The sequence below is a fragment of the Myotis daubentonii genome, chromosome X, assembly GCF_963259705.1.
Source record: "Myotis daubentonii chromosome X, mMyoDau2.1, whole genome shotgun sequence".
NCBI lineage: Eukaryota > Metazoa > Chordata > Mammalia > Chiroptera > Vespertilionidae > Myotis > Myotis daubentonii.
In genome coordinates this window covers 8,046,827-8,069,410 of record NC_081861.1, presented here as the reverse complement: position 1 = coordinate 8,069,410, position 22,584 = coordinate 8,046,827, and the positions used below count along the sequence as shown (strand labels likewise).

The following is a 22,584-nucleotide window of genomic DNA, read 5'->3' as shown; positions in this document are numbered from 1 at the left end:
TGCTAGCTTTACCAGTGGGCAGATAAGTTTCTATTGAATGAGTACAAAAAACGTTTTACATAAATGTTAAAGGCACGACTTAAAATTAAATACCCATTGCATTTTGAAGTTATTACATGTTCTTACAAGCTATGATCTTTTTAAAGTAAAATACTGTGTAATATGAAAACACGAGAATTCGTGTGATCTGTCTGCAATGTGTTTTAATAACCTAAGCCAGTGGTTTAGGGAAACTACTCAATTCACATAACATGAAGTGCAGCACTTCTCCAAATCTCTCTCTCTCTTTTTAATAATTCTTTATTGTCGAAAGTATTACATATGTCCCCCCTTTCCCCCCATTCACCCCCTCCAGCCTGCCCCTCTCACCCTCTCCCCTCCACCTGCCAGTTGTCTGTGTCGGTGGGCCATGCATAAATGCATACAAGGTCCTTGGTTGATTACCTCCCATTCACCCTCCCTCTGAGATTCCGTCTCCAACTTTCTTTAAGGCATACTTTTAGGTATGTTAAACTTCAGTATCTAGATATGTTGCTAGTAATAATCTTTAATTAAGATCCCTACAGATGCATGTTAGTTGGAAATTTTTTTGCATTCTTGGTAATAATAAGAGAAAATATTTTGTTTTTATGACAAGGCAGATTAATAGTTTAATTAATAGAAATTTTAAAATAGATTGTTACTTTGATACAATTAATTTTAAAGGTTCTATGTGTTGTTTATGATTGGAAGGATTGATAATGAACTCTATGTATTTTGTTTATTAGGTTGTCTATCAAGAACCTACTAAACCACGCATTTTTTGCTGAGGATACAGGACTGAGGGTGGAGTTAGCAGAGGAAGATGATTGTTCAAATTCATCTCTGGCTTTACGACTCTGGGTTGAAGACCCTAAAAAATTGAAAGGCAAGCACAAAGACAATGAAGCTATTGAATTCAGTTTCAATTTAGAAAAAGATACCCCTGAGGAAGTAGCCTATGAAATGGTAAGTGAATGCTACTGCTATCCCCCCCCCCTCCTTTAGAAGTATCAGCATTGATTTCCTTTCTCATTGCTTTCTTTTTTCATTTTCTCCTTTTCTTTGTTTAAATTGATATTGTACTATGAAACGTATTGCTACAGCAGAGTATATTAAATTTGTACACACTATAAAGACTGATAATATACTACCTTTGTTAAGAAACAGAACACAATTGGTATCTTAGAAGCCATCTGTGTGCCCCTCCAGGTTGCATTTCCCTCGCTCATCACCACCAGCAATATCTATTCTGACTCTTGTGTCGTTCATTCCTTTGCTTTTCATTGTAGTTTACCTAAGGAACATATGGTTTTGTTTTGAAAACCTGAGTGGCGAGCACACACCCCACTGGTTACTGAAGTTACTCCTGGGTGAAGCTGCCCAGGAGAGGAGGAGCTGAACAGAACCTCTCAGTCACTGTCTGGCTTCAGCTTCCCGAAGAGGTTACAGAGCCCCTTCTGGGGAAGTCAGTGGGTGAGGTCACACAGGAGTCCAGGGAACTACGTGGCTCCCCTCAGTCAATGCACCGGCAGGGCTGTTGTGTGGACCAGAATGAGTTGTCTGGGTCCCCAACCTGGGCTGTTGCAGTGCTTGGAGGGAGAGCTTGCAGGAGCTTCATTCCGCAGCATGTGGTCATAGTTAGTGAAGTACAGATACTGTGAAGCAGGCTCATCTGGGCATTCTGTCCGGTTAAAAAGAAGAATGGGCCCTGGCCAGTTTCTCAATGGTTAGAGCATCAGCCGCTTCTGGTCAAGGGCACGCATTCCTCGGTTTCAGGCTTGATCCCTGGCCACAGTCGTGGTGTGTGTTGGAGGCAACCAACCGATGTGTCTCTCTCACATCGATGTTTCTGTCTCTTCCCCTCCCTTCCACTCTATTAAAATCAATGGAAAAAATATCCTCGGCTGAGGATTTACCAAAAAAAAAAAAAGAAGAAAAAGAAGAATGGGACAGTGACAGTGGAGATCTTGGAGACAACAGGTCTTTCTTTCTAGTCACACTCTTCTAAGCTGGAATGATTGCCTTGAACTTATGGCACACAGCTCTCATCCTGGTATCTCCCTTCACTGTCTTCATAGACTTCTCTGCCTTTCTCCTGTATTGGACTTCATGTTCCTAAATCCCACATCTTTCTCTTCCGTGGATTACTCTTTTGTTATGGCGCCATACTTCCTCTATTAGCGTCTTAAGAAAAGGTACATGGGAGGTAAATTCTTTGAGACTTGCATATATAAAAAGTGTCTTTATTCTATCTTCATATTTAACCGATTATTTGGCTGGCTAAGGCATTTTAGGTTGTGCAGTTAAAAAAAATTAAGAGTCATTGCTTTTCTAGCTTTCAGTATTGATATTAAGAAGTGCAAAGTTGTTCTGTTTTCTGGATCTTTTGCACGTGATCCATTTTTCCTCTTTGGAAGCTTATAATAATATCTTGGCATTCTCAATATTCTAAAATTTCACAGTGATGTGTCTTGATTTGGTTCTATTTTAATTTACTGCCTTGGATACTCAGTGGACCCTCCCAATCTGTCAACTCATAACCTTTATTTATTTATTTTTAAACTTATTTATGTATTGTTAATCCTCACCTGAGGATGTTTTTCCATCAGTTTTTAGAGAGAGTGGAAGGGAGGGGGAGAGACACAGAGAAAGAAACATCGATGTGAGAGAGACACATCGATTGATTGCCTCCTGCATGCTCCCGGTCCAGGGCTGGGGATCGAGCCTGCAACCGAGGTACATGCCCTTGACCAGAATCGAACTCAGGACCTTTCAGTCCGAGGGCCGACGCTCTATCCACTGAGCCAAACTGGCTAGGTCCAACTCATACCCTTTAGTTTCTGGGAGATTTCTTGAAGTATTTTTTTTTAATATATTTTATTGATTTTCCACAGAGAGGAAGGGAGAGGGGTAGAGAGTTAGAAACATCAATGGGAGAGAAACATTGATCAGCTGCCTCCTGCACACCTCCCACTGGGGATGTGCCTGCAACCAAGGTACATGCCCTTGACTGGAATCAAACCTGGGACCTTTCATTCCGCAGACCGACGCTCTATCCACTGAGCCAAACCAGCCAGGGCTATCTTGAAGTATTTTATTGATGTGTTCTTCCCCCTTGTTTTCTCTTTCTGGAACTGTTATTATTTGGATGTCAGACCTCTTGAACTGTTTCTCCAATTTTCTTATCTTTTCTATGTTCCATCTTTTTGTCTTTTTATTTTCCTTTCTGGCAGATATTATCAACTTTATCTTCTAACCCTTCCATTGAGTTTTTCATTTCTGCTATCATGTTTTTAATTTTAAGAGTTCCTTTATACTTTGGTCTGTTTCTTTTTTAGAGTAAAAATCGTGTTCTTTGTGGTGTTGATGCAATATTATTGCATCTTTCTGTAACCTTAGTAAAGGGAGTGCTTTTGACATTTTTTTTCTCCCTGCATAGTCTCTTTACTCCAATTTGCTGGGTTTTTTCCTTTGTTAGCTTTGTGCTCCATCTTCTTGTTAGAGGCTTTTCTCATATTTCTGGTAATTCTTGGCTGGCTGCTGGCTGTTCATGATTAATAGTGGAAGAGTGTATTAGTTTTCTATTGCTGTGTGACAAATGATCACAAACGTCTTAGTGGCTTAAAACAACACTCATTTATTATCTCAGTTCTGTAGGTCAGAAGTCCTAGTGGGCTTCGCTGGATTCTCTGCTTGGGGTTTCGCAGGTTGAGGTCAAGGTGTTGGCCACCAAGGCTCTACTCTGGAGGCTCTGGGAAAGAATCTGCTTCCAGGCTCATCCAGGTTGTTGGCAGAATGTAATGCTGTGCAGTTGCAAGACTAAGGTCCCCATTTTCTTGCTGGCTGTTAGCCAGGGGCCACTTGCAGTTCTTACAGTCCCTTCACATGCCCCCACGTCTCCTTTAAGTTAGCAATGGCATGTTAAATCCTTCTAGTGTCACCAGCTGGTAAAAGGCTCAACCAGATCATCTCCCTACCTTCATGTCAACTGTGCCTAGCACAGTGACATCTCATCATTTGCTCAGGTTTGAGGATCAGGATGGGACATTTTCCAGGGGCCATCATTTGCCTACCACAGAGACTGACATGACAAGCTGATAGGACCGTATGACTGCTTGTATCAGACTTATTAACTTTGACCTCTACCACAGGGTATCTGGGTGAGCCGTTAATTGGGGAATCTCTGACATCAATATTTGTTGGTTTTTCTTCTTGGATTGGTCAGATCCCTAGAGAGGAATCTTTCATTGTCCTTCCTGGAGGGTAAGGGTCTGGTTACTGGTATTTTGGTAGCCAAGTGGAGAAGAGGGCTGGAAGTTTCTGCATATGGCATTCAGCACGCATATGGTCGCTTAATTTTTTGTTTTCCACTTGGAAGCCATATCCTCAACTGTGCCTGGTGTTCCATAGTCCAGAGAACTAAACTGCAGACTCCTTGGGTAGGGGAGAAGCAGTCACTGAAAGGAGTGGAATGGAGGGTGGGGCACAGGATCCTACATACCTGTTTCTCAAAACCCTTTCCCTTAGTCTTCCTTATTTTAGTCATCTCTTTTGATTTTACCCAGTTTTGGAAGTACCTGGCACTACCAGTCCCTGCACCTTGTGAGTAGTGTTGAGCGTGAATGGGAATCTCAGCTTTCTCTAGTTCACCTCTTTTAGGTTTGCTGAGTCAATTATTATCTACTTGTTTTACATATTCAAAAGAGTCCCAACTATTGTTGCTGTTGTCTTTCTCTTATTCTCCCTGTCCTTATGGGCTTATAACTTAAAAATGCATTTACTATGGGTTTTGGGGGTTTGTTTTTTTTTTAGCTTTCAAAGGGAGTGAACTTAAATATATGAGCTTTGTCTCACATTTTAATCATCTTTCAACTACCAGGAAATTTCCCCAAGTCAGCAGACTCCCAAGACATACTCTAAAATGCAGATTGTAGGACTGAGAATGATAGGCTATAGCACCTCCCCAAGTCTTTTCTACTCCTCAGCCCTGGTCCTCTCAGACGGCAAGTCCTTAACTTCTCCTCACTCCTCTAACACCTAGCACGTGTAGTACTTTGCTGTTAGCATACTTTCCTCTGCCTAGAGTGTTGATCTGTAAACGTCATCTACACTCAGTAGCCTGCCAAGTTCCTTTTTCTGTTTGTTTTAATCCAGGTCAGAGTTTATCTTCTTCTGTGATACTTTCTCTACTTCCTCCAGAGAGGCATGTGCTCCTTTAGGGCTTTTCCAGCAGCTCATTTCTACCTCATTTCATTTTCAGCTTGTATCTGTCCCTCAGCATCGGATTGTGTACTCATATAGGACAAAGGGCCAACTTAATCACCTCTACGTCTCTAGAGCCTATTGTAGGCACTTAATGTTGCTGAGTGTGCAAACCCTTTTAATGTCACAAAACAGGGCAGTCATAAATACCCTATAATAAGACTGCATGTACTGAAACATCAAGTTATTTGCTTGTTTGATTTAAGACCAGAATTCTTTTAACAATGCTTGGTGATAGTATTGTTTTCCTTTTGTTGATTAAAGACTCTGACATTTACCTATGTCTAATTAAGAAAGAACATAGAAACTGTTATTTAATAGCATTTGGGATTTGGGGTCACTAAATAACTCCACTAGTTTAAAAAAAGAAGTTAAAATCTTAAATGTTAGATGTGAGGGCGGACCTTGCTGCAAACATCTATCACCCCATTGATCCCCAGGGTTAAATGTTAAAGATATAGTTTGCTGTTTATGTTTTGTTTGTAGGTCAAGTCAGGATTCTTCCATGAAAGTGATTCCAAAGCTGTTGCTAAGTCCATTAGAGACCGGGTGACCCTGATAAAGAAGACAAGAGAGAAGAAGCCAGCTGGCTCTTTAGAAGAACGCAGGGATTCGCAGTGCAAGTCTGTGGGGAGTGTTCTCCCTCCACCCCAGAATACAACTCTGCCCCCTGCTCCTGCTCAGCACACTGCGGCTGAGTGTGAAGAAACTGAAGTCGAACAACAAGTTCGACAACAGCTTCTACAAAGAAAACCACAGCAGCAATGCTCCTCTGTTACAGGTAACGTAGTTATAACTTATAAAAATAAACAATGCCTGGCTGGTGTGCCTCAATTTTTTTGGCCTCGTCTCATGCACCGAAAGGTTGCTGGTTCGATTCCGTCAGGACACATACCTGGGTTTCGGGCTTGATCCCTGTAGTGGGGGTATGCAGGGATCAAGCCCGAAACCCGGGTATGTTATGCGCTTACATCGATGTTTCTCTTCCTCTCCCTTAAAAAAAAAGTAAAAAAATAAAAGCAAATAAATGTGTAATTATATTCCCTTATCTTTAGATAATACTTTTTTATTTTTCAATGTATTATCTATCATTTTATCAGTCCTTTTACAAATTCCCTGAAATAGATAAGCCAGCTAGTTTTATTTGAAACTGTTCTGTTACATGACTTGCCCAAGGTACTAGTGGCATAAGGATCATAATCTTTCTACCATTTTAAGGGTCTAAAATAAGTCCTTTAATATAGAAAACTAGGAACTAAAGGGTATGATTTTCTTTAAGAAGGAATTTTCTAAACTTTAAGACCCTTTGTATTTTGTACTCAAGTATAAAATTAACACAGTGCCTCTAAATTTTCTATTGTCATGCATTCTCTTTTCTAGAAGGATACAGCATTTTCATAGTAATAGCTAATTGTTGTATAATGACAGTATTATTCTCTGGCTAGCTTCTAGGAGAATAAAAAAGAATATGACATTTAGATTTTACTGAAACCCTATTGACAAGTATAGGTTAGTTAAGGATATATGTGAAATGGCCAGCAAATGGATTTGATTTTTATGTGATTCTTTGTTTTCAGCTTTTGCTTTACTAAGAAAATTTTTGCCATTCTATCATGTCAGCACAGAGTTTACACTGAGAGTTTTTGATTAATTCTGCATTGTACATATTTTATTTGAAGATGTCTCAGGTTGTCAGTGTAAAAAAAATGAAACACTATTTCCAATGCCATTTGGACCTGGTGCTTCAAGTTTTCACTTCTACCTGTTGCTTATTTTCTTTGTTCTAGGTGACAATTTATCCGAGTCCGGAGCTGGATCAGTTACACACTCAGATGCAAGTCAGCCCAGCACAGGCTATTCCTCGGACCAGGTGATGGGCTCTCAAATGGTTTCTAGCATCCCACAGGCCGAAATGAATGTTCCAGGGAAGATTTATCCACCCCAGCAGCTAGTAGGACATTACCAGCAGATTTCAGGGGTAAGATGATCTGTTATATTTTTAAATATATAATCAGTATATTTACTGTAAATGGGAGGGTTTATCTTTAATTGTTTTTGGGGATTTTTTCTTATTTGACTGTTACAGAAGCAGCCACAGCTGGCTCAGCCCCAGATTTTGCCTTTGGCTCAAGGTCAGTCCACTGTTTTGCCTGTACATGTCCTTGGACCGCCAGTCTCACAACCCCTGGTGTCCCCATTAACTGTCCAGAAGGTCTCACAGACAAAGGTAAGATACATTTTAGAAGCCCTGTATTCAGTTAAACATATCTAACACTGCCTCGATTTTCTGCTAGGCAAAGGCTCTCTTTCATAAATTCATCATGGTTTTTATAAAAGTCACTGAAAGCTGAAAGTTTCTGCTTTCCTTCACCTATGGCATTCTTCTTGAGGATGCACCTAAACTAACATTGTATAACTAGAATCTTGAGACATTGCTCATATAATTGGAAAAGAAACCACCCTTAAGCTTTGTCAAGCCATTCTTCTGCTCAGTATGTGAGTACAGCACAGCTCCCTTTTGGTTCCATTGAATGCCATTCAGGGGCCCATTGGGCTTCACAAAAGATACACTCAGTACGCCAGCCATACCCAAGTGGCACATCAGGAGTCCATATCTCCAGGTTCTTCAGTGCCACAAAATCAGATTATGCATTTGAAGAAGCCTTTTTTCCAAGCCTGTATTCAGCAGCAGCCATTAGCTTGACAACCTAAGATTATGGCATCACCACAGAAAAATGTTCAGCAGGGTTGTATTCTGCAAGAATCTGAAGCTCATGCAAGTCAGTGGCAGCCAGAGGGTGGTATTGAAAGTGTGATTCAGCCTCTGGAACAGCCATCTTATTCTGTTCAACACACTTATCCAGGACCATCACAGAACTTCCATCCTTCCCTTAAAGGCTCCCGAGCAGCTGCTCTTTGGGATACATCCCCGGAACAAGCTTATTACCCATCATAGTCAGCTCACCCAATCCAGGCTCCAGCACAGCCTATTTATATACTGCCAGCCGGAGAGCATCCTCTTTACACTGTACAACCATCGGGATCACAACCAACTCATTCTTTGCAGACTTCTTATCCAGTCTCACCTACTGGTACAACCCTCTTATTCAGCCCCAGGCCAAGGGAAGCCTGCTTTTCCACTGCAACTTCCAGTTCAGTCACCTTTTCCAGACCAGGGAGCATATAGGATCCAAGCAGCTTACCCTGTGCAACCTATGGAACAGCCCACTTACCAGGCACTATCTCTATAGCATGCCCCTTATGCAGGACAAACTTATTACACCATCCAGACAACTGAACAGGCAACCTTTATAACCCAGCATGTATACGCTGGAAACCCTTCTAATAGCAAGAAAACACATATTACAAACTGCAGGTCAGAAATTATACTCAGTACCACCTTTGTAGCACAGACATCTGAACAACAAGCCTATTTAACACAACCTTAAGGTAATAATTCTTCAACAAAAGACATTTAACATCAACCTTAGATACACAGACATATTCTTTTATATATATACTAGAGGCCCGGTGCACAAAAATTTGTGCACTCGGAAGGGTCCCTCAGCCCAGCCTGTGCCCTCTCGCAGTCTGGGACCCCTCAGGGGATGACCACATGCTGGCTTAGGCCCACTCCCTGGGGGATTGGGCCCAAGCTGGCAGTCAGACTTCCCTCTGGCAGCCCGGGAGCCCTCAGGGGATGTCCACTTGCCAGCAGGGAGCAGGCCTAGCTGCAGTCGGATATCCTTAGCACTGCTGAGGAGGCGGGAGAGGCTCCCACCACCACCGCTGAACTGGCAGCTATCATCCTGGCTTGTGGCTGAGCAGAGCTCCCCCTTTGGGAGCACACTGACCACCCGGGGGCAGCTCCTGCATTGAGCGCCTGCCCCCTGGTGGTCAGTGTGTGTCATAGTGACCAGTGATTCCCAGTCACTCTGCTGTTAAGATCAATTTGCATATTACCCTTTTATTATATAGGACTAGTGACCCGGTGCATGGATTTGTGCACATTGAAAGGAAATTAATTAGAAGGTGGCCATTGGGGCAGGGCGGGACTGGGCGAGAAGGGCAGGACACGCCCTGGAGCCAACCTCCTGCAGTCCCTTTCTGGCTGTCCATACCTGGGGTGGCACTGTGGCTCAAAGGGCGTCTGTGGAGTGAGCGGGGTCCCTCTGGCAGGTTGGGGCCCCTCGACCTGGCCTGTGGGGATCACCTTCAGGGATCGGGCCAAAACTGGCTCTCCGACATCTCCCAAGTGGTCCCGGAGTGTGAGAGGGCATGCTGCAAAGTTGCTGTCGTACAGGGTGTGGAATGCAAATGCAAGTGTTCAGTAAACCAGATTTGGGGCCGACAGTGCCCCAGCAGCAACATAACCCATGGCTGAAGGTGGAATCACGTGGTCCCCCGCGAGGAATTCGGCTCCCTCTTCTCTGGTTTCGGGGTCACCACTCAAGAACTGCCGCTGCCAAGTCACTGCAGCTCGGCAGCTCCTTTGTTGAGCGTCTGCCCCCTGGTAGTCAGTGAGCGTCATAGCAGCCGGTCAGTTGGACACTTAGCATATTAGCCGTGTGTGTGTGTGTGTGTGTGTGTGTGTGTGTGTGTGTGTGAGAGAGAGAGAGAGAGAGAGAGAGAGAGACACCATTGATGAGAGAGAATCACTGATTGGCTGCCTCCTTCACACCCTCCACTGGGGATCGAGCCCACAGCCCCGGCATGTGCCCTAACTGGGAATCGAACTGTGATTTTCTGGTTCATAGGTTGATGCTCAACCACTGAGCACACTGGCTGGGCCACAGACACTTTCTACTGAGCCTTTACTTAGTGTCCAGCATTCAGAAGCTCCATCCCAGATAGATGTCAATTTTGGACACCAGCAGCTAAAAGCCCAGTCAACTAGCATTCCATCTCAGAGGGCCGTGGAAGGACAGTTTCAACACCCTGTGTAGATGTCCTTCATTCAGCAGGCCTCCTCACTGGCCCACATCCAGCCCTGTACTTCTCTGCACAGCTTTCTGCCTCACATCTAACACCAAGCCAGGTTTCTCACTCAGCTTTCATTCAGAATCAACAGATCATTCATTCATCTCATAGACAAAAACACAAAAGCCATCAGCAGTCTACTCAAGAAGGTCACATCTGCAGCAGCATTCTTTTTTTAAAAAAGAATATTGCCTATTTAATCCTCACACCCAGGTTTTAAAATATATTTTTATTGATTTCAGGGAGGAAGGGAGAGGGAGAGAGAGATTGAAACATCAATGATGAGAGAATAATTGATCGGCTGGCTCCTGCACGCCCCCAACTGGGGATTGAGCCCATAACCTGGGCATGTGCCCAGCATGTGCCCTTGACTGGAATCGAACCTGGGACCCTTCAGTCTGCAGCCCGACACTCTATCCGCTGAGCCAAACCAGCTAGGGAAGCAGCAGCATTCTTTGCGTAGCCAACATGCTGCTTTTCCACAGCAGGCACCTAACCAAGGTCAGCCATTACTAGGTATTCCAAGGGCCATTCCAAACACAGTCTAGATTACACGTCCTTTGCAAGAACAGTTGCAACCAGCAGCAATGGGACAACATGTAATACAACCTTTAGAGCAGCCTTAAGTGCTTCAGGCATTAGGCAGCAGTCAGACTTTTCCCCTTCAGAAACACCTAGCACGGCACCAGCCAGCATGGACTCGGCAGTGGCCTGCTGTCCAGCCACGGTGGCAGCCAGCTTCTAGCTCAGCACTTGTTTCTGGGTCATCAGAAACACAATCACAACAGCAGACCCTCTATCAAAGTGCTGGGATAGCCCTTCCAAATTGGCCATCTTCTTCTGTTTATCTGTCACCACTTGGTCTCCCAGTACAGGCTTCCACTGCCTTTCAGAGCATTTTCCTGTTAACAGATACAGCAGCATTTGGAAAGCCAAGAATTTCCAAAGGTAAATCCTCCTGGGAGAAGATAGTGGATGATTGTGATTTTTCTGTAATGTTCCAGGGTCAGGGAGATAGTGAGCTGTAGTAGAAATGGCACTGAACTGGGAGTCACAGTCCCTCTTTTAGCTCTTTTCCTTCCTGAGTGGCCTTGACCCAAGTCTCTTTGGGTTTTCCTTATCTGTAAAGTGAAGGGATGAGACCTGATGATGATAACAACAATTACTTGAGCACCAACTTGGGATATGTCAGTTAATAAAAAACAAAAATGTTTTCTGTCACTGAGTTTTGTTGCCTAATCGAGGGAAGACTCAATTACCATAATAAAAAGTAAATTATATAATGCAGTACAAAGCGATCAGGAAATTTAGAGCAGGGTAAGGAGGAAAATGGGTTGCAATTTTCAGTAAGGTGGCGATCAAGGTAGGCCTCATTGAGAGGGTGACATTTGAGGAGGCGAGGGAGTCCACAGTGTACATTCCAGGCAGAGGGAATAAGCCGTGGAAAGGCTCTAAAGGAGTGTGTCTGGCATGTTTGAAAAATAGCAAGGAGGCCAGAGTAGTTGTTACTCCTAAAATGTTAGGAGCCTATCTTACTGTTCTACATTTATTATAAAGCATTGCCTTTATGAAATGAAACTAACGATCACCAATGAGTGATTCCTAGGTACCAAATGCTGTTTTCTAACAGCCTAACATATACTGTCCTAACAACCCTATGAATAGTAGCTGTCATTACCCCCATTTTACAGGTGAGAAAACTGAGGCGCAGAGAGGTTGAGTTACTTTCCCAATGACATACAGGAGGGCCAGGGTTTGAACCCTGATTACCTGGCTGCAGAGGCTGAGCCCTTAATCATGACACCATTCAGCCTCTTTGTAGGATAGCTGTCTTCTCTACTGGAAAGGAGAAAAAAGGGTATGATGACTTCAGTGAGATTTATTTAACATAGGGATTGATTGAAATCATTGAAGGAAGGAACTGAGAATCCAGTTTATTCTTTTCTTACTCTTCTGTTCTGCTTTAGATATCTCTAACATCCCTGAATTTGTTGAGTTTGGCTAATAAAAATGCTTTGAGCTTCTTAGATAAAATGTACGCTGCACTGTAAGACTTTTCTAATTATGATATATTACTGTTCCAAAGAGCTATTATCTCAAGTATTACGTGTTTTATAAAATTCTCTCTTTATCAAGGGCATATATCAGTGATTTTCAACCTTTTTCATCTCATGGCACGCAAAAACTAATTACTAAAATTCTGCAGCACACCAAAATTGTATTCTTTGCCAGTCTGACAAAAAGTAGATATAATTTTTATTTGTTCACACTGGATGGCTATTATTGTGTTAGCTGTTGTCATTTTTTAATTTGACAATCTAAGGGAAAAGAGGTCAGTGTCCCTGACTAAACAGTCAGGTATTGCATGTTTTAAAAATTCTTGTGCACACCACACCAGTTGTTGCCGACATAAATTATAAAGAACTAGAGGCCCAGTGCACAGATTCACGCACATTGAAAGTAAATGAATTAGAAGGTGGCCGACGGGGCTGGACTAGGCAAGACGGGCTGGACACACCCTGGAGCCAACCTCCGCGGTCCTTCCCCAGCTGGCCACACCTGGGGTGGCGCTGGGGCTCTAAGGGCATCTGCAGAGTGACTGGGGTCCCTCCAGCAAGTGGGGTACCTTGGCCTGGCCTGTGAGGATCTGGCCAAAACTGGCAGTCCAACATCCCCCAAGGGGTCCCGGAGTGCAAGAGGGCACTCTGCAAAGTTGCTGTCACTCGGCAGCTCCTGCATTGAGCATCTGCCCCCTGGTGGTCAGTGTGTGTCATAGCTACTGGCCATCGCTTAGGCTTTTATATATATATAGAATAGATATAGATTCCTATGTGTGCATGCTGACTCCTAGCAGGAATGATCAAGGATTAATAAAGATCTTTGCAGCTGAAGTTTCTTCAGGCAAAGCATGATTCTGAGATTTATTTCTTTAGAATAGAGTTTTTCACAGAGTATTTTGGTTTGGAATATCCATTTTTGTGACCATGTGTTGTATACTTTCCTTGTATACATACCTAATTAAAATAATTTCCCCCAAAATTTTATTAAGAAAAATTTCAACGATACAGAAAAGTTGAAAAAATTGTAGAGTGAATACCCATATCTGTACCAGCTAGATTCTGTAGTTAGCTTTTTGCTATATTTGCTCTACGACTCTTTATGTTTTTATCAATTCATCCTATTTTTCTGGTACATTTCAAAATTAAAGTTGCTGACATCGGTATACTTTATGCAGAAATACTTTAGCATGCATATCATTGACTAGAACTTAGTATTTGTTTATATTTTTTAGTTTACATTTATGTGCAGTGAAATACACAGATTATTATTCAGTGACTTTTAAAAAAATATTCTTGAAACTATTACATTTGTTCCCCCTTTTCTCCCATTGACCTCTTATAACTCCCCTCCAGCCCCTACCCTTATGACAGCCCTTTTTTTTGGTTAATCCTCACCCAAGGAAATTTTCCCATTGATTTTTAGAGAGAGTGGAAGGGAGGGAGAGAGACAGAGAGAAGCATTGATGTGAGAGAGACACATTGATTGGTTGCCTCCTGCACATGCCCCGAGCAGGGCCAGGGATTGAGCTTGCAACCAAGGTATGTGCCCTTGGCAAACCTTTTTTTGTTTGTTTGTTTTTTAGTTAATCCTTACCCGACGATATTTTTCCATTGATTTTTAGAGAAAGTAGAAAAGAGAGGGAGAGACAGAGAAACATCAATTGGTTGCCTCCTGCACATGCCCTGACCAGAACCTGGATGGAGCTTGCAACTGAGGTACATGCCCTTGACCGGAATCAAACCCCAACCCTTTAGTCCATGGGCCAAAGCTCTATCCACTGAGCCAAACCAGCTAAGGCGGCAAACCTTTTCTGTAAAGTTCTAGATAGTAACTATTTTAACCTTTGTGGGCTATTGAGTCTCTGTTGCAACAACTCAACTTTCATATTGCATGCATGAAAACATCCATAGACAATAATGCAAAAGAATAGTCATGGCCATGTTTCAATAAAACTTTATTCACAAAAACATGTGGTGTACCAGCTTTGGCCTACAGGCTGTATGTAGCTTGCTCACCCAATATAAAATACTGCCATTACTGCAGAAAGTTCCAAATGACCCTTCCCAGTCAGTCCTCATTACATCTCCCCACAGTCCACCACTGTTGATTTTTTCCACCACAGATTAGCCTGTTTTAGACCTTTATATAAGTGGAACCATACAGTATGTACTCTTGTGTAAGTCTTCTGTTACTTGACATGTTTTTTAGAGTAATCTATATTGTGTGTATCAGTAGGTTGTTCTTTTTATTTTTTTTACTGCAGAGTAATATTCCATTTATTCATTCATTTTACTATTCTTGAATACCAGAGTTTTCTAGATTTCTGCTATTATGAATCAAACTGATATGAACATTCTTATATAAATCTTTTTGTTAGTATATGTTTTCATTTCTCCTGGATAATACCTAGGACTAGACTTCCTGGGTCTTAGGATTGTGTTGGTTTAGCTTTTTAAGAAATGGTCAGTTCTCCAAATTAGCTGCGCCATTTACACTATAAAACCAGCATTCTATAAGAGTTCCACACCCTTACCAACATTAATTTTAGCTATGTTGCTGGGTGTGTAGTGGTATCTCATTATGGCTTTAATTTGCATTTCCTTGATGACTATGATGCTGAGCGAGCATATATTTTTATATATTTATTGGCCTTTGTATATTTTTCTCTGTGTAGTGTCTGTTCAGGGCATTTGCCCATTTTATTTTGCTTGTTGTTATTTGCCTTGCTATTATTGACTTACAGGAGTTCTTATATATTCTGGATGATACTAGTCCTTTGTCAAATATATACTTTACAAATACATTCTCCAGTCTGTGGGTTGCTCATTCATTTTGTAATGGTTTCATTTGATGATACAAAGTATTTAATCTTGGTGAAGTCTAATTCATCAAAAAATTTTTTGTGGTTATTGCTTTCTGTGGCTTCAGAAACCTTTGACTGCACACACATTACAAAGATACTCTCCTGTTTTATGGTTTTAGTGTTATGTTCAGATCTATAGTCCATTTTGAATTAATTTTTATGAATGATGTAGGGGATCAAATTTCCTTTTTTATTTCTCCGCATGAACATCCCATTGTTCAAGCTCTATTTGTTGAAAAGATTTCATTTTCCCATTGGATTGTTTTGGTACTTTTGTCAACAGTAAAATCTATATATAAAAGCCTAATATGCAAATTGTCCCCTCAGGAGTTTGACCTGGAGACCGGGAGTTCAATCGCTCACTATGATGTGCGCTGACCACCAGGGGGTGGCGCGGAACAAAGGAAGGCCCCAGCCAGCAGCTGGAAGGCCCCAATCAGCCATAATCGCCAGCCAGGCCTAGGGATCCTACCCGTGCATGAATTTGGTCTACCAGGCCTCTAGTAACCATATAGATGTGCATCTGTTTCTGGGCTGTATATCCTATTGCATTGATCTAGTTGTCTATCCATAAGCCAAACCACAATGTCATGATTAACATAGCTTTATAGTATGTCTTGAGGTTAGGTCTTATAAATCTTTCTACTTTGTAATGCTTTTCAAAATTTTTTGTATATTCTAGGTCTTTCGCATTTCCACATAAATCTTAGAGTCATATGGACAATTTCTACCAAAAAATGTCTAGCAAAATTTTAATAAGGATTCTATAAAATTTTTATGGTTTTTCATTTATGATCCATGTGACCTATGTTATTTTGTAATTTTTGTATAAGGTGTGAGGTTTAATTGAGGGTTTTTCTTTTTCTTTTGCTTGTCCATGTACAGTTACTCTAGTGCCATAATATTTGTTGAAAAGACTATCCTGTTGAATTCTTTTTATACCTTTGTCAAAAATCAGTTTGGCATATTTGTGTGGGTTGTGTTCTGGCTCTTTATTTTGTTTAGTTCATTTGTGTCTATCCCTCTCTAAATTACAAATGGTCTTGATTACAGTAGTTGTATAGAAAGTCTTAACATTGGTAAAGTGATTCCTCCCACTGTCTTCTTTTTTAAAAGATTACTTTAACTATTCTAGGACTGCTACCTTTCCATATAAATTTTAGTATAAGATTGTCTACAACAAATCCTGCTGGGATTTTGATAGGAATTTGATTAACTCTATATATAAATTGGGGAGAATGGACATCTTTGTTATGTTTAGTCTTCCAGTATATGGACGCGGTATGTTTCTCCATTTATTTAGGTCTACTTTGATTGCTTTTATTGGCTAAGTATATCCCTAAGTATTTAATTTTCTTCGGAGAGATTGTAAAATGGTATTTTTTATTTTAGTTTCTACATGTTTGTTGTTAGTACATAGAAAGCAAATTTATTTGTATGTGTCTGTGTGTATCTTGTATCCTATGACCTTGCTGAACTTATTATTAGTTCTAGGAGGGTTCTTTATACAATCCTTGAAACTTGTTTTTGTAGACAATCATATAATCTCCAAACTAGAGACAGTTTAAACTTCTTTCTAAACTCTGCCATTTAGTTCTTACTTTTTCCTTTTATTGTGCTGGCTAGAATTTCGAGTGTTGTGTAGAATAAGGGTGATAAGAATGAATATGCTTACTTTGTTCCAGACTTAGGGGAAAACATTAAGTCTTTCGCCATTAGGTATATAAGGTATAGATTTTTTATACATGCTCTTTATCAAGTTGAGGTGTTGCTCCATTATTCCGACTCCTGTGTTAATTAGTATGATCATACTATTTTTATTTCACCTATTGATAAATGTGTTATATTGACTGATTTTGAATTTTGAAACACCCTTGCATCCTTGGAATAAACCCAATTGGTCATGATATATCATCCTTTGTGTACATTATTGGATTCAATTTACTAATATTTTGTTGAGGATTTTTTGAATCTTAAGTTCATGAGAAACATTAGTTGGTAGTTCAGTTCTTCCATATCTTTGCTAATTTTCTGTCTAGAAGAGGTTCGAGCAATTGCTGAGAATAGGGTTGATGTTCCTTACTAACTGTGGATTTATGTATTTCTCCTTTTAGGTCAGTTGTTTTCCCCCCATTTGTTTGAAGGCCTCTTGTTTGGTGCATCCATATTTAGGATGCAGTGCCTTCTTGGTGGATGATCTTTTTGTCATTATATTATGCCCCTCTTCATCCCTAGCAATCTTCTTTTTTCTGAAGTCTACATTATCTGATATTACAGATCTACTCCTGCTTTCTTTTGATTAATGTCAGCATATCTTTTTCTATCCTCCTTTCAACCTATTTATCTTGTGTTTGAAGTGAGTTTCTTGTAGAAAGCATATAATTGGTTTTTTATCCACTCTGCCAATGTCTCCCTTTTAATTGATATATTTAAACCATTTCTATTTAAAATAATTTTTGGTACCTTAGTATTTGCTTATGTTTCCCTTTTCTCTGTTTCCCTTTCCTTGTCTTCCTGTGAGCTACTTGCAAGTTTTTTAGGATTCTTTCTTGTTATATTTATACTGTTTTGAGTATATTGTAAGAATATGGGTTTTCAGACTTATAAGAATATGGGTTTTTTTTCTGAGTTTTAGCTTCTGTAGGGCCCTCCCTCAGAGGAAAAGCCAAAAAATGGCAAACTCATCCATCCACTCACTGTCCTTCCTTTCTTCCAAGTGGCACCTTCCTATCAGTTTCTACCTGCTTTGGGTTCTCTTATTCCTTCAGGCAGTTGTTTTTTTATATTTGTCCAGCACTTTTTGTTGGTATTCACAGGGTTCTGATGGGGTCCTTCCAGAAGTAGAACCTCTCTTTCCTCATTTTTGTTGTTGCAAAATAGCATCCCTGACTTAATTGAGGTAAGTAACCACTATATGCCCATCAGTAAACCCTGAAGAGTTAATGACAGAGGAGTGGAGTGAATTTCTGATGTTTGGCAGTTTTCCTTACTGCCTAGGCCAGTGGTCGGCAAACTCATTAGTCAACAGAGCCAAATATCAACAGTACAACGATTGAAATTTCTTTTGAGAGCCTAATTTTTTAAACAAACTATATAGGTAGGTACATTGTTATTAACTTATTTAGGGTACTCCTAAGCTGGCCTTTGCTAAAAACGTCCTCAATCTGATTGAGGTACGTTCGCTGAGGTCGACCCCTCCCAACTCTCCCATCCACACTTGTCTTGTATACTTGTTTCGTCTATCTCCTTTCGTTCATCCTCTCTATATGTCCAAACCATCTCAACGTGTACCTTTCTCAATCCTCGACACTACATCTTCTTTCACTCCACAACGTTCCCTGTACATGCGCGCCTGCACGTGGTATTTTGTGGAAGAGCCACACTCAAGGGGCCAAAGAGCCGCATGTGGTTCGCGAGCCGTGGTTTGCCGACCACTGGCCTAGGCAAAGGGGAGAAGGCTCTTCAGCTGGGTCAAATTGCAGGCAGTGCTTATATTTTGTGTCTGTGCCCCCAATAAAACTGAAAATTCTTTACAGTGAGATCTGTACCTGATTTATCTCTATTCCTAGCACCCAGCACAGTGTTGGACATAAATAGTTGCTTGTTAACATGTTTGTTGAATAAATTAATAAATAAGAATGGCTGTAGATATAGCTATCAGCCTGCTCTCAATGGGAGAACAATCCTTTGTTTATGTTCATCATTCTTGTTGCCTAATCAGGACTTTTAAGTTGATAATGAACTTGTATTGATGGACAACCTAAGATCTGTTCTTATTTCTCCATTTTATTTCCCCATGTAGCAACAGGGCATATGAGAGGCAAAGCAGATCATGAGTTCAGGTGTGTCAACTGTGCTTTTGATTGTTTTAGCCAGTAATAGGGAAAACCACTTATTCTGATTTTTATCTATCGCTGAGGTCAGCACTTTTTACCTCCTGTTCTGTGATGTGATAGTATTAGTGCATTAGTACTTTGGTGGTTGACATTGGTTCCTTTTCAGTTGACATTGTGGTCTAATCAAACATTTGTTTAGATGGTTTTATTTTAAGCCCCTGGAGAGAAATACTAAACCTCAGCATTTTTCTATGCAGTTTTATTTCTCTTCAGTACAGTGTTTGAATATCATTTTGATTCTCTACCACAATATTTGCATTATTTTTTAAAAAATCTTTTTCTGATTAATTTAATTACTTAGGTAATAAGCCAATATATACTCCTGCTAAAAATGTAAAACAAGGCAGAGAAGTCGCGTTTGACCTCCCTATGTCCTTTTCCCTTCTGTTTTCAGTTTGGTGTGTATCCTTCCAGATTAAAAATTTTTAAAAAATACGTTTTTATTTATTTTAGAGAGTAAGGGTGAGGGAGAGATATGGAAACATCAGTGATGAGAAAGAATCATTTATCGGCTGCCTCCTACACACCCCACACTGGGGATCGAGCCCACCACTCAGGCATGTACTCTGATCACCCGGGCATGTACCCTGACTGGTAATTGCACTGTGACCTCCTGATTCATGGTTCGATGCTCAACCACTGAATCATGCCGGCTGGGCATCCTTCCAGATTTTTTTCAGTGTAGTTACATACATAGATATGTACCATTAGATCGTATAGTACTGTTTTCTTGTTTGGAATGGTTTTAAGCACATAAAAGAGATCCTACCTCTGTGTCACTTTGTATTTTTTTACTCAATTATGTGTCCTGGAGATATGTCTCTGTTATTACATAGAGATATACTTGCTTTTCTGTAATTGCCCTATAGTATTCATTTGTAAGACCACACTGCAGTTTATTTAGTTCTTCCTCCTACTGACGGACATTTTGGCTGTTTCCAATTTTTCACTATTTGAACTAGTGTTATAATAGTAGATCATACTAGATGAGGCACTGGAGCAAAAATACTGGACCATAAGTTCTACACATTTTTTATTTTAATACATACTAGAGGCCTGGTGCATGGGATTCATGCACAGGTGGGGGCGTGGCCTGCGGGAATCGGCCCGCTGTGGGAGCACCACTCATCCCGGTATGCTGAGCGGCTGTGGACCTGCCCTCTCAGTGGCGCTTCCTGGTCTGGCATCTTCTGTGGAGCCGGAGCACTTGCCTCTTCAGAGGAACTGGTCGGGGCTGGGCCCAGGGACAATAGCACTGAGAGGCAGTGGAGTAGGCCTCGGTCCTGCGGCGGGCATGAACCCACCTCCCAACCTCTGGGGTGCGGGCATCTGGAGGAGGTGGCAGGGAGTAAGGAGCAGCCTGGGGCAAGGAGGCAATGATTGCAGCCCAGGTTCCTGCCCATCAGCCCAGAGTTCACAGTGGGAGCAGCCTCATCCCAGTCAGCCAAGCGGCACTCACACTGTGGTAGTGCACTGACCACCAGGGGGCAGCTCCTGCATTGATTGTCTGCCCCCTAGTGGTCAGTGCGAGTCATAAGGACTGGTCAACCAGTCGTTCTGCCGTTCTGTCGCTGGGGTTTTATTATATAGGATTACCAAATTGCTTTCCCAAGGGACCACTAGACCAATTTAAAATTTCAAAAGCCAGTGGTATAATCTTACTGTCAATGTTTGATAATTCAGATGTTTTTTGATAAGCTGATAAGTGAAAAACAATATATTATTTTACTTTGAATTTCCTGAGTACTAGAGATGATGAGCATATCTTCATATGTTTATTTTTTTAACTTTTTATTTTGAAATGATTTTAGACTCACATAGAGATTGCTAAGAGTACAGAGTTCCTGTGTACCCTTTACTCAGCTTTCCCCAAAATATATATATATATATCTCCATAGTACAATAATTAAAACCAGGAAATTGCCGAAACCGGTTTGGCTCAGTGGATAGAGCGTCGGCCTGTGGACTGAAAGGTCCCAGGTTCGATTCCGGTCAAGGGCATGTACCTGGGTTGCGGGCATATCCCCAGTAGGAGATGTGCAGGAGGCAGCTGATCGATGTTTCTCTCTCATCGATGTTTCTAACTCTCTATCTCTTTCCCTTCCTCTCTGTAAAAAATCAATAAAATATATTTTAAAAAAAAACAAAAAACCAGGAAATTAACATTGGTACAATACTATTAACTAAACTATAAACCTTATTTGGCTTTTATCAATTTCCACATGCATTCATTTATTTTGTGTGTCTGTAGTTCTATGAATTTATTTCATGTATAGATTTATAGAATAATCACCACAATTAGGATATAGAACAGTTTCATCACACCTAAAAACTCCTTGGAGCTATCCATTTATAGTCACACCCTCCCTCCCTACCTCTAACTCCTGTTCTCCATCATGATAATTGTGTCTTTTCAAGAATCCTATATAATAAAAGCCTAATATGCTAATTGTCCAACTGTTCGACCAGTCATTATGACGCTCACTAACCACCAGGGGATAGACACTCCGACCAGTAGGTTAACTTGCTGGTGGGGTCTGGCGGATCAGGTCTGGGCGAGATGGGCCAGACACACCAGACACGCCCCCCCCCCCCCCCCCCCCAGCCTGGCGTGCACCCTCTTGCAATCTGGGACCCCTCAGGAGATGTCAGAGAGCTGGTTTCGGCCCGATCCCTGCAGGCCAGGCCAAGGGACTCCACCAATGCACGAATCCGTGCACCAGGCCTCTAAGGTTATATAAATGGAATCATACAATATGCAAACTTTTGAGATTGACTTGAGATCCATTCAAGTTGTTATGTGTATCAGTAGTTGCTTACTTTTTTACCTTTTTTTATTGTTGACACTATTACAGATGCTTACATCCCCTCCTCTTTTGCCCACCTCCACCCAGCCTCCACCTCAGTAGTTTTACTTCGTCATATGTTTATTGAAAATTCACTATTCTTTGTAAATGCCATTCATATATTTTTGTCCATTTGTCTATTGAGGTCCTCCTCTTTTTCTCTTTGATTTCTTTATACATTCTAATACTAATCCTTTGTTAATTATATCACAATTACTTTCTCTAATTGTGTCCCTATTTGTTTATAGAGTCCTTTGTCACACAGAAGCATTTATCCTTTATACAATCAACTCTATTACCCCCACACACACACTTTTTTCTTTTTTTGCTTTTGGATTTTGCATTTGGCTTAGGAAGGCTCATGAGCATAAAATATTCTTCTGTATTTTCTTCTGATACTGAAAATATTTTGTCTTTGTTTAGATCTATATTCCATTTGGATTTTGTTTTTTGAGGACTGTGTGAGGTAGAGATCTAGCTGTGTTTTTTGAAAGTTAATAGACATTTCCCCCAACATTTTTATTAAATAGTCCATCAGTTTCACACTGATCTGAAATGCCATCTCTATCATATCATACATTCTTGGGTTATTTCTCAACTACCTGTTTTGTTCCTTTGACCTTTATCCATTCATATAACAATACTCATGCTCTAT

The 22,584-nt window shown here is 41.1% G+C and overlaps 1 protein-coding gene across 1 annotated transcript in view; it reads left to right on the top strand.

Annotated features, from left to right (window-relative positions):
* Positions 1-22,584, top strand: part of WNK3 (WNK lysine deficient protein kinase 3) — a 114,650-nt gene that overhangs the window by 47,487 nt on the left and 44,579 nt on the right. Inside the window, exons 7-10 of the mRNA XM_059680105.1 lie at positions 768-987; positions 5,770-6,064; positions 7,071-7,261; positions 7,370-7,510. Coding sequence (XP_059536088.1) covers positions 768-987; positions 5,770-6,064; positions 7,071-7,261; positions 7,370-7,510 — 847 coding nt within the window. The remainder of the gene's footprint in view (positions 1-767; positions 988-5,769; positions 6,065-7,070; positions 7,262-7,369; positions 7,511-22,584) is intronic.